At 36.8% G+C, this 13,470-nt stretch overlaps 1 protein-coding gene across 5 annotated transcripts in view; it reads right to left on the bottom strand.

Moving 5' to 3' along the window:
- Nucleotides 1-13,470, bottom strand: part of LOC124160763 (choline-phosphate cytidylyltransferase A-like) — a 112,293-nt gene that overhangs the window by 13,240 nt on the left and 85,583 nt on the right. For all 5 annotated transcript variants that reach the window (XR_006865233.1, XM_046536780.1, XM_046536781.1 and 2 more), the window contains 3 exons: nucleotides 2,056-2,164; nucleotides 1,254-1,370; nucleotides 430-581 (listed from right to left, as the gene is read on the bottom strand). Coding sequence is in view for 4 of the 5 variants with exons in the window: in XM_046536780.1 (XP_046392736.1) it covers nucleotides 430-581; nucleotides 1,254-1,370; nucleotides 2,056-2,164 (378 nt within the window). In the remaining variant the exon portion in view is untranslated. The remainder of the gene's footprint in view (nucleotides 1-429; nucleotides 582-1,253; nucleotides 1,371-2,055; nucleotides 2,165-13,470) is intronic.

Genomic DNA, 13,470 nt, shown 5'->3' with positions numbered 1-13,470 from the left:
TTGAAAAGTTGAAAAATTGAAAGTGTTTTTGCAAAATAAATTGTTTTACTCTGTGGATGAATTGATGTTGTGATCCCAATTTATTATACGTACTGACTTGTCCTACGCATTTTAAATGTCTCTTTGATTAAATAAATAAATAAGGTTTATCATCTTCTTTTCCCAATTCCTTGATTTAACTAAATAAAGAGAGATTGTTTGAGGCTAATAAGGAAGTTACTACTTAATTTTCCTTCTAGTAATTTTGAACAGCCTCAACTGGCCAAAAAAAATTTTCACTACCATAAGGCATGACCTGATTGATTCAACATATGCTGAATCCTTGAGAACCCAAACCCAGCAGAATAAAAACTAAATATTTTCAGTGAACAAATACTGCACGTTAAACATTGCACATACTAAGACATTGACACGGGAGATCAAACTCACTTTATGCTTGTTGAGGAATTCGTCATCCAGAGACCATGGAGCATCTCGGACCACTTCATCCACGTACCTACAATGGCGCACAGCCTCATACCTCTCATCATCAGTCATCACTGTGCGTCCCTTCTTGCTGTGCGTCAGAGCACCACTGCACACTGGAAGCAAAATAAAAATTTACTGCAGTTTTCAAACAACACACCTCCATCGAAAACTCTAATAATCAACTACCGGGCATAATCATCCTCCATTAAAAAAATATCGAGAGGCTCAACCATACCCACAGTCAAGAGTGAAAAATATGTCTAAGACTACAAACGATGCTTTGTACAATACATGAATCACATCTGACCATTATCATTACATCGAGTTCGCAAAAGAGGTACCAAACTTTGGTCTCACCATCAACACATCTACATAGGTACGATATTTTTTCATGAAGAACCAAAATAACAAGAATAATCTACATATTTTGAATTACTATAGACATAATATTCTTGTACTTCCGGCATTGTCACTGTGGTTTGAATTTCACAACCGATGAGACCTTGAAAAAAATGGCAGTGGTATACCGACAATACTCCATTGAGTATCTCCCAAAAAAATTAATGACTGGATCCAACTCTCGTTGAATTGAAAAGTTTGCCCACTTAATAATACCAATGAAATTCAAGCTTCTTTTCATGCTAAGCTTTTGAGTATTTCACACACTAAACGATTTCTTTGAACAAATAAAAAAATACGAATTATGCATTTCTTATGAATCTTATAGTCATGGTGGAACCTTCAATATCTATATACATGGAAATATTATGAAAGATTCCTCTTACCTCCAACAATTAGGTACACATTAGGGAAGACATTTTTGGCTTGCATCAACTGTCTTGCATGCCCTTGGTGGAAAAGGTCATAGATGCCATCTGCATAAACACGAACTGGACGAGTAGCTTAAAAATGACATGACAAAAAGAAATGAGACAACTAACATAAAAAAGTACACCTCAAATAAAGACAATTAGCAATAAACAATGATTTTTCTATCATTAATTAATTAAGGAACCAAGGAAAATAAATATTAAAATACACATAAAAAACAATAGTGTGGATATTATAATAACTCAAAGCTGTTAGAATATTTATCATAGGAAAGTAAGTTGGAGTAATGCAATAAAAGTTTTTCCCTGAAGGAGATATTCAGGAGAGAGAGAGAGAACACAAATAGGATTTAACTGAGGGTACTTTGAGAAGAAATAACAAGGTATATTCAATAAAATATGAGTCAACAAAAACACTTACATACATAAGTTTATTTCTGCATTAAGTTCATTCTTAAATCCATTTATGTTCATTTCTCCCTCCATTAGCTTCATAATGAGAAATTCTAGATGAGACATATTGTAGTTCATAATGGACAGGATGCAATATTACCCAAAAGGATCTTCAACATTGTCAAAAGAAGCAAAAAATAATCTTCAACCAAGAAATTTTTAAAATAGTAGGTAAAATGAGTATTTTACAACCAGTAATTCATGAAACAAATTCCCGAGAAAAAAATTAGCAAATAATAAGTCAAGAAAACTGAAATTCTAACACAAAAGATAGGTCAAAATTAAATGTACAAGTGCAAATTACCTGCACCATTACATGCTTCTTCATAAGTTATTCTCACTGAGTAATCACAGCGCTCCCTCTCCAAACGAGCATCAGCTTCATCATCAAATGGTGCCGGCTTGAAGATAGACTGCAAAATCAACATGAAAGCATACACATTGTAATAACATTATAAAAGCTTCAATACCTGTTCCTCATATTGACCAGCACAAAAATTTTAGAATCATGCAACAAATATAAACATGGTGGTTCAATGAAAATGCAAAGTAATGCTAATGGCAATGAAGTGCTTCAAGAGTAGTCAATGATATTTTCAGACCTGTGGCCTACATACAATTTTACGGCTATAATGGATGCAATAACTATTATTTCAATAATAAATTGCCATCATTGAATAATAAATGAACTAAATAAAAAGGTCGGAAGACACGAAAACCTAAAATCCAATTAAAGTTGGAAAAAATTAATATTACAGAAACTAGCTTTTTGATTGACGTGGCAATTATCTATGGGGAGGAAAATAAGTGTTACTGCTCCAAGAGCTAGGCTTAAAGTCCTAGAGAAGGGTAAGTAAAGACTACATTTTCCTTCCATGAATGTAAACTATATTCCACTTTTAGTGTAGCACCATGTGGAGTACCACCTATTCCCCTCTCTATAGCTGCCAAGTTGATCAAAAAATCAGTTTAGAAAATATTTGTTTGGTCAAACTTCAATTATCATTAGGATTGTACTGTCTTTAAAATTTTTCAATTAAGCCAATAATTATAGCAAACATAAATATTCTAATTAACTAATAAATATTTTTGCAGGTTGCACACATTGTATCAAGGGTGATAAGCAACCCACAGGCCCCACATTGCCAGTGGTGGCCGGTTGGGGAAGGAAGTCGTCTTGATTGACAGTGAATTTCTCTGCTAATAAATTCAAGAAAATTAAGTAAAATTTAGGCACATTTGCAAGTTATTTTCCCTGCTTTTTAAGTCCTTAAGTCAACCCTTGAAAAATTTCCTTCAATGATTTTGCCACTGATTTCTCACACAAAATTACAACCACTGCTGGTATACCACCCTGACTCTTGCCAATTAAAGATAACAAATGTCATACATTTCATCGATAATCACCTTTCTCGGGTTGACGATCACAGTCAAGATCACTTGCTAATGTTGAGTAGGATTATGTATTGCTCTAAGCCTTGATATCATGAGTAGTTGTCATTAAATTAAATAAAAAAAGATGACAAATATTCAAACACTCATGTGCATGCAATTATTTCTACTGCAAGCCAGAATGGTTAGCCAGAACATGAGACCCATACATGAAAAACACATATTTCGATTAAATGACAAAGAAAAATTTAATTCTTCGTGCTAAAACTTTGGTGACCCGTGATATTAATGACAAACCAGTGAAATGTAATTCGATTTCCATTGGAATTGGGTTGAGTATGGATCGTTCACACAAAGAACTACTCATGATTATGTAGTTTATCATACTATTAAACATGACCAATTTGTACAGGCTTCAATTAATATTAGGTAACATGGCACAAACACACGATTTTAAACTATGCAGACATCTAAAGGTCTAACAATGTGTCTTCACTACGAGTTACTTCAACATAAAAATGAGGCTTAAGGATTTAAGAATGAATCTAGCTTAGGTAATGATTCAAGAAGCACACTTAAAACATGAATCAGAATGCATTTCATTAGCCAAGGACGTGATTTTTTAGATGAGTAAATATGTAAAGAGTACAAAAAAAGCAGATAATAAATGCACATTATTTGAGAATAAATGAGGCACAGCTTTTAACATATAGGGTCTGAACCTTATTAGCGAGAGAACAAGAGGGTTAAAAGACCTCGAAAAGTAAAAGGCGAGCATGTGGTAGCTCTTTGGAGAGCAATTATAATTAGGGCAGCAAATTCTAATATGAGAATCAAATGGTAAATCAGCCGTTTTGAGCAAAAATTGGGCTATGCTCATTCAGAAGCTGTTCACTTACATGCACTATCAAAATAGGTAAGTTTCCATTCTTCCTTGTTTGTATAATGGGAGAAGTTGAACATGATTGCGCTCCTTTCAACAAAAAGGACGGCCTCTACGCGGCATTACATGCGTCACGTCAAAATATTAATGACTCTTGATTTCAAACACATTCAGTCATTATTTCCACAAGAAACTTTTAACTAGGATTTGAAGAAAGGGAATTTCTACCTCCCCTCCCGCTGAGTTCATGGGTGTACCCAGAATCAAACCGAGGGGGGGGGCAAAACAGTAGCAGTGGTCATTCAAGTTTTATCTTTTTTGCACAGAAAAGGTTAATGAAACCAAAATTTTAAGGAAATCATGACAGCAATTTATTAGTTTTTATAATTATTTGCTTGAAAAAAATAATGATTTTTATTTTAGTTCCATGCCTTATACTGATATCATTTTTCTTCAAAAGAAAATTTGTTCGGAGCTTTTGTTTTAGACTAAATTTATTTTCGCTTCTAGTTGCCCCTCCTCCCCAACCTTCACTGGGTACGCCCATACCTGGATTCACTACAGTTAAGGACCACGCTCATTTCGTGCAACACTTTCCATGAATGGGCTTAAGGAGGTAGATCCTTGACTGCACAATTCAAATGAAATACTTTTCATAAATGTTATAAAAAAATATTTTGCCACTGTAGACAAGTAGGCAATATACATTGTGGTCGAAGAGAAAAACCTACGGTGAACTAATAGCATTAAGTGTACGCAACTCAAAGTATGGTAGGTAACTCAATCCTTCCATTTTTAAGTTAGCACTTTTACAAGCTATTTGAGCTAACTTTGGTGTTATTTTCAAGAAACTAACATTAATTGACTTAATTTACAGCATTCATTTGAAAACAATTCAAAATATGGTCCAGCGACGAACAAGCCAAAGATAAAATTATTCAAGGCCGTAACAAGGAGTGGAGGTGGTCAAGGGGCTGAAAAACCATCCCCCCGAAATATTTTAGAGAAACGGCGTCAAGAGTGCTCTTATCCAAATGACCTCCTCCAAAATTGTTTTCTGGCTGTGACCTTACTTTTCTTACAGTACAGAGAGCCTTAAAAAAAAAAAAAAATCCTAGCATTCTAGTCATGCAGAAAATCCGAAGATTCTAGCGAGATGGAGTGGAATTGGTCCATTCTAGAATCAATTCATACTCATCTTAGGCATGTGCACCTTAAGAGCTCGCTTAGACTTGCGAATTTTTACATAGGTACATTAAAAAATTTCTTAATTAAATCAATGATTCAAATTTTTTAATTAAGAATAGAATGCCTATTTTTTTACCGTCACTCGAAGTGCAAGTAAAAAAACATACGCTGAAAATTAAGAAAAAATAAATTTACTGGGTTCATACACGAAGCCTATTTTTTGACCGTTATCGAAGCAAAAGTAAAGAAAAGAATGCGTCGGAAATTGAATGAAAATGACATTTATGTATATAGCTTCTTACACAAACCTTCGTGAAATTCCCGATTCACGGCTAAGGTTAGACGCGTTTGCTCAAGAGATGACTCTGGAATACATGCCGCTCGCGACTAGCGCCCCCTATCCCGATGCCGCCCAAATTTAAAGTAAAGTACCCCCTGCACTTCCCAAAGCCACACCTCGACCCATCGCACCGTCGGCGACCTATGTCTATGAATAGGGCGGGAGGAATGCGTGGAGCGTCTTGCTATTGGCTGTCGGAATACAAAACGGAGCGAAGAAGGAGGGGCAACTAGTGCAATGTTCAGGACAGAGCAAGGCATGTCGCTCGAAAACAGTGATGGTCATCGACAACGCGAGAAAAGCTAGACACGAAGTAATTTTTTTTTAAGGACGGTCCGCTCCTTTTTATTTTCAAAGGTTACGACGCGTCGAAAAGCTACATAAATACTCAAGAGCCATTTTTTTTAAATTTCGATTCATTATGTTTCTCCACCAAATCTCGCCAATTACAGTCGAACTTGTGCAATATCGCAGCCAGAATTTTGAAATGGTGGGGGGGGGGGGGGGGGGGGGGGGGGTTTCCCGGAGATTTCAGGGCCCTTCCGGGGTGTATGGATAACATCTCAGGGCAAAGGGGGGTTCGTAAAATTTTGGGATTTTTGATGTTGAAAACGTAATTTTTGAGACTCAAATACAGTAATTTTGTACGAGTATTTATTAAAATAAAGTATATAATACACATAAAATAAAGTAATAAAGGCTCAAGGGGGAATTTGTAACCCGCAATGCTTCATAAGTTCAGAGTCGTAGCCGCGGGGGGGGGGGGGGGGGGGGGGGGGGGGGTTTCGGGGAGTCCGGAACGCCCCCGATACGTAAAAGCACAATTATTTTCCTTCATAAAAGAAAAAAAATATTTAAAATCATGAATTTACCAAATATTTATTTCACAAATGAAGTTTTTTCGATTATGAAAAGTGTTAAAACCCGCTACTTAGTACCCTGTTTTTCGAAAACTTTCCCCCCTGCTTTTGGACCCCCTTCCACTGAACGAAATTCCTGGCTACGCCACTGCAGGCAGATATCTGTTGCCACTTCGGTCGCATTTTAATCGCTTTTCAAAAATGTCCGCGTCGCGGTGATGAGTGCAATGCGATCCACTTTTCTCCAATATTTTGCAAAATGTTTTCAATTGCGAGAAGTAACATTAAAAAGTTATGAATTTCATATTTCACTTAATCCTGTATTTGAATTTCGGTTAAAACCTCTAACTATACCTTAATACCGTTAAATTCCGATCAGCTTTTCCGTCAGCGACGCGAGTGGCGACTTTTATTTAAATGCGCGTCATATGACAACACATTTAGAGGGCGACTTGAGGATCCTCTTTTGTAATATTCGTGACTACAAATATAATCTTTTTAAATCTGAGTGAATACTTCGGTTAACTTATCAAATTTGAGATATATATGGGCGGATTCAGCATCAAATTTGGGGGTCGGGTAGGTCATAACCGGGGTGAGGGGAGTATGGTAGATCTCCCGGGAGAGAGGGGCGTTTTTACAGTAGGAAGTGCTACGAACTACGATAAATACCACTCAAACTTCTCTCACGTTTGGGACTTGTAGCCATGCATTTAAATATGCACTTCCTTTACTCCTTTACAAGGATACAGAAACTATTAAACTAATAAAAATTAAATTTTTTTGATACAATTGGGGGGTGGGGTCATGACCCCTGCGATTCCCCTCCCCTAAATCTGCTCCTAGATACAGGCAGAAGAGAACCTAGAAACTTCGTGATGTTAGTGTTAGACACACAGTGCGTCTGAAATAAATACCGATCGAACGAGTGTTGAGTCCTCTTAAATCAAACTTAAAAATGCAACGCACATCTAATGGGGTCAGTAAATAGCTTTACCCGCCAATATAATAAATATGCGAAATTATTAGGTCGCGCTAGATTTACGTACGGTAAAATACGGCGTCTAGGATGGCGATCAATATATTGATAAGTTTCTCCGATGCTGCCAATGTCGACCCCGCAATAAGGTCGCTGAGCACTGTCGATAAATGACCTTGACATACATGCGGTGATGACAGAAAATGTACAAAGCAAGAGTTACAATAATTCTGAGTACGATTGCATTGTATTACGATGGAACATTTCAATCAATCTCAAATATTGAAACAAGTCCAGTGTATATAAGGCAAACATCTAATGCACAAAGGGTAAGAAAAAAGACTGCCGTTCCACAATATAAAATATATATATTTGCGACCGGTTTCGATACGGCGTATCATCATCTTCCGATGCCTGACTTGGCACCCTTCTCATCGAAGGATGCCAGGCCAGATGATGATACGCCGTATCGAAACCAGTCGCAAATATATATTTTATTTTGTGGAACAGCAAAGTCTTTTTTTCTTACCCTTTGTGCATCATGAAGGAGTTCCACCATGTTACGCCACCCACCATCGCATTTTCAAACATCTAAGAAAAAATAATGAAGAGAGTATATATTCTCTTGGTATAACGGCTAGACTTCGATACCAACGGAGAGTTTTGAAATGAAGAGAGCGGATTCCACGGCAAAGGCTCGATAGAGGCAAAAAATTTACTTCGAATGATTATCATTTTTATTTCACATGAAATTTATTAGTAAGAAGAGCCTTAGGGTGGTAAAAGAAATACATAGGTATTCGGAAAAATGGAAGGCTGCAGTGTACCAATATTAGATTGCAATACGACGTACGTATAAAATTTATTAAACGGCGGTTTCAAAGTTAGTAATCATCTGGCACCACTCAATAAGAGTTCTTAAAACGAGAAAAAATAATACTTTAGTTGACTTCGACGATAGTGTTGGTTTTCATGCTGTTAATTTTGATTCGAAATTATATTTCCATTAAAGACAATGTTCTCGAAGATGAAGAAATAAAAGGACTACAATAAAAAAAATTAACGTATTTTATACACTTTATCAACGTTAGCCGAAACTTATGGTTACTGCTAGCTGTTGAGCTTTCAATTCCACAATTACACCAGGTTTAGCCGGAGGGCGATTCAATGACTGGGGTGAGTAAACAGGTATTCTACGAGGGAGGGATAATCCAACGCGGTTAAATCTTGCGTTGCGATGACTTTTGTAGGAGCTAATTTAATCATACATATCCCTCAATTACGAATATGAAGCAATGGAGCGAAAAATTGAAATTATCCGTCCATTCATTAGTGAAAAAAATAATGAGACTAGTGACCACTTTTTTACTTTCGAAAAAAAAACTTAGGCCTAGCCAGCCAGGATTATCCGATGCGGTTTAATAAATTTTCAACATTATTTTAATGGAGCTTACAAAAAGTCGTGAATCGGGAAGAATCGATATTAGCATTCAGATAGAAGAGATCCATTTTACATTTTTTACACTCAATTTTTTATTAAGCAGAAGCCGAAGTGGTGGTGAATAGAACAAAGCATTTATCGACCAGCGCGGAACAACGAAATAATGTGATCATTAGTTTTCCAAGGGCATCACCGACAAGAAAACCACAGCGGCACAAGCATTGAATGCGATAAAAATCGATAAATGAATTCAGGAACGAAGGAAGTCCAATTAAATGATATAATAATAAAAAGTCAATATAAATGGTGTCCAAATGTCAAAGAATCAAGCGAGGATAAGAATGAGTACCGAGGTAATTTTTTGCCTCGGGTCTTCAACAGAACACATGATAATCTGTTCTGTGAAAAACGAACTCAAAGAGGGAACGATAAAAATGACAAATCAATTAAAATGGGTATAAAAAAAGATAGTTTATTCTCCGGTATGCTCAGTGATTAAGAATATTTTCCCAGATTCACAAGGACGACACAGGAGATTTCTTATGTTTACCTTTCCTATTACAGAGACAGGAGAGGCTTCGAGAAACCTGGCTCCAATGCCAAGAATGAACGTTCAAATTCTAAGGCTTCTCAAGGTATATCTTAAATACTCTTCCCGATGAATGATGAGAATGAACAGCATGATACAACAAGGATGAGTTCGCCATGAAAAAATATTTGGCTTAGCCGGGATTTGAACCCGGATCTCTTGATTGCCGGTCAGGAGTGCTAGCCAATTACACCACCAAGTCATGGTCATCCTTGGTGTAAATAAATTTCCACCCGTGTGCATGACTACGAACAAAGTCAATTGTTTCATGCAGTATTTTGAAATAGTACTAAACAAATGACTAATCAATGCCATTAATACAGCGATTATCAATAATGAACTTGATGCATTCCTCTAATGAATATCAGTTTCATATAGATCCTCATTTAAACCAATTTTGGACCTTTGGCGGTATCAAAACAAAACATAACTTCCCGGCAACAACCCCCTTAATTCTTACTGTCAGATGTTCACCTTTAGTTGTGCGTAATATACTTTGCACGCGTATCCTGATTAAAAGCCTCGTCTTTATCCACTTTCCTTCGACGCGTTTAGTCTTCTAGTCCCCCATCGAATAAAACTGTGATATATTTATATATAAAACCTCATTTTAATAAAATCCTCTATCTAAAATACACTTCGGCCTGGAGTGGGTTCCGAAACTCAAAGATTTCCATGGTCACACACTTGACTGATGCATCCGAAAATGTCTAAGGACGGAAAATTTATTTTTTTAAACTCTATGACAATGACTATCGTGCGTCTCATTTTTTCCTCATATACTGTCACCTTTACAAGTCCGAAATATACCTCTTCTTTTTCTGGTGAAATGCCGCTCCTTCATCGACGTTCCTTTGGCGCGCTAAGTCTTCGAGTCTCCTCCACAGAAAAATCGTCCTTGTCGGAGGCTTAAGAGTAAGTGGTGCCCCCTCTTCCACACCCGCCCAGTACCCCGTGGATTTTCCATCGCATCTCTTCCCGCCGTCCTCTCTCTTTCGCAATGAATTACCAGTCCTCCACCTTCTCTTCCTTAACGATTCTTTTTACGCGATCAAGGCCCGTCTGCAGCGGGAAGTAAAAATTCTTACGACCGGGGATGTGTCGTCGACGCAAACTGCACGACAATTACGTAACGATGCGCTGCTAACGCGGCATGAGAAAAGCCTCTTGGGAACTAGAACTAACACTCATAGATCTGTGTGGAATGGACGTGATGGAAACCTTAAGTTTCCTCTAGAGCAGCTGTTCCCAACTTTTTCTTTCCTTCCGTACCCCCATTTACGTATTTAACTAATATTGTACCCCCAAAAATGTAACGTGCAAATTTTTTAATGCACACTTTGACTACCAGCAGGTGACACTTTTAGTTATAAATAATTGTAGTAGAAAATCTGTCTAAGTGTTATCGAAATGTGGAGTACTTGACGGCCAACATTCGTCATTTTCGATTTTTAATATTTTTTTTGACCACTCGTGTAAACTGAAATTTTGTAATTTATGGGTTATGATAAATTAAAGTTATTATTTCAAATTGAGCGCCTCGAGAATTTTTATTTTAACTGCCAGAGCCTTTTGAAGTCAAAAGAATAGCAAAAAATAGGTATTTAATATTTTAACAAAAATAATAGTGCAAAAATCATACCATAAAATTATTTCAATTGTTTGGTGCAATGTATAAAACTGTATACAGAGTTACCTTCGGAAATAAATACTAGTGAAATTAATAAGACGGAAATTAGGCTTTAAAAATACAATTATTCAATGATCACACCTAAAGAATTATTCACAGTAATTTCGTCATTTTCGAAGCTAGAAAGTAATTATAACTTCATGAATATTCTTCCTTAGCTGAACAAAAATTCTGTAAAAGGCTTTTAAGGACATACTAAGCAATTAGCTGTGTAAGTATGACACAGATACATCTACACATCGACTTCTACACAATACCCTGCGAGCCACCTCCAGGGTGTTTGATAGAGTCGACACCTTTTCATAGCTACAACTAGAAGACCGATAAGAAATTCAAAAGCAAAAAAATCGATATGCTTTTAGAAAAGGATGAATCCCTTTAGAAAAAAAACCTTCGATCATCTAGGCGCGAATTGAATTTCACGTTAAGCGCAGCTATTCTTGAAACATAGGCGAAATGTGATCAATAGATATGTGGAAAATTAGCAATTGCGCAATTGATGAAATTAATCACCCCACGCGCTATTACAGCAAATAGCTTGTTTTCTCCATTTCATATATCATCTGTTTTTTATACTGCATTTGCGCTGTGTATTTATTTATTTTTTTATCACTGCTTGAGACTTAGCGGTAAAACCCTTCGCTTGACACTAGCATTGAATGGATACAATGATATCAATTTCTAACCGCTACCAAATTTTTGTTGCCAAAGACACTGTAAATATGTCATAAAGCATGTTTACACGATGCTTTTACCCGCGCGGTTAGACGTGCTAACATGTTAACAATCAAAACTGCACCGGGTAAACACCGAAAATCATACAAATGCAATTTCCAGAAAATAGCCCGTTCTAATTTCATGAATTTATCCTGGCATCTGTCCCGCCACGTACTTGCACGAAAAGAAGCACCGTGTACACACTACTTAAGACTTATTTGCACGGATGATTGGCGGGAGCTTACACCACCTGCTCATTTGGGTGCTATATTAATTATTATATAATTGTTATAGATTTATTATTAATTGCTACATATATTTGAATTACGTGAAGCCCGCAAGTGGATTTTGTATTTTGGTAATTAGTCACTCCCCCTACCATACACCATAGAGGAGGCTCACAGTGTTTATGTACACACATATATGAGCATTTCACACGCCAGCGACTACATCCGAGGTCATCTCCGCCTCTAGTAATCGACTCATAATGGTTGAAATTCTCGAGTGAGTGCGACTTGTGTGTGAGCAGGTTGTTTACTAATAGTTCACGAACTGAGAGAGAAACTTACTTACAAACCATCAATTACAACCAAAACGTGTATTTCTACTTCCTTAGACGCTTAGACGTTCCGCTGCTAACGAGGAAAACCCGAAATAGTAACTCTCATCTGCAACTCCTCAGCAACCACCCACACAAATTCCAGCATTCGTAACACCTCACTCTCAAAACCTAACTGACTTGGCTCCCCCCTAACAGCATCGACTGGTTGTCGTACCATGGAATAATGACTCATAACAGATCTTAAGCAATGAAACAAAAAAGGCCGATTTTTGTGACTGAATGTAGAAGAAGAAAACCAGCATTACTTCTTCAAGAATGACACATCGATAATTAAGCGTAGCTCAAAATGTATAAAAATTGAAAACTTTCGTATTTCATAACAAATAACAGTAAAAAATGATTTTCACTCACACAGGGAAAAATATTTAATCATTCGTAATAATGCCAGCGAAAATTTTGCAGAAAAGGGAAAAAAACGTACAAATGGCTTTAAAAAGCCTTACCGGAAAATTTGCTTTTGGGAAAAGTAAAAACGATTTAAAGACTTCTTAAAATTGACAACTTAAAAATATACGACAATAAACACAGATATTTTTCGAAAAGACAAAAATTATAATTATTTCAGGGGGAAGACGAAATTTTACACGATAGTAGCATTTGCAATGTTGTAGTCCAAACTATTTAGAACAATATTTTGCGAATTGGACGACATTAAGCTAAAATACTGTACCCATTTGATTCTAAAATTGTAAATTATGCTTTTCAACATTGTGGAAATAAAAAAGTTTTGTAATATGCTAAAAATAATCCGTACATGATATGACGCGTCATTTCGCGTACGAGTCCGGGCGAAGCAGCATTGCCGTAGGCTGCACGCTCCTTGAGCAACGATTGGTCATTTTGTAATTATAAACAGAGTCCTCCTCTGCGGAATTTTGTGGGTTTTAGAGGATACGATGGTTTATGCTGTCAGACATAGGCGGATTTAGGGGTACAGAGATGGAGAGAGATAGTTGCGGAGTACGGGGGGACGAGTCCCTCCCAGACACTTTAAGAAATGGACAAAATTTTCTATACG

The sequence above is a fragment of the Ischnura elegans genome, chromosome 6 (assembly GCF_921293095.1).
Source record: "Ischnura elegans chromosome 6, ioIscEleg1.1, whole genome shotgun sequence".
Classification (NCBI taxonomy): Eukaryota; Metazoa; Arthropoda; class Insecta; order Odonata; family Coenagrionidae; genus Ischnura; species Ischnura elegans.
Note: the sequence above shows the minus strand (reverse complement) of the source record. Positions and strands in the feature narration are given on the sequence as shown.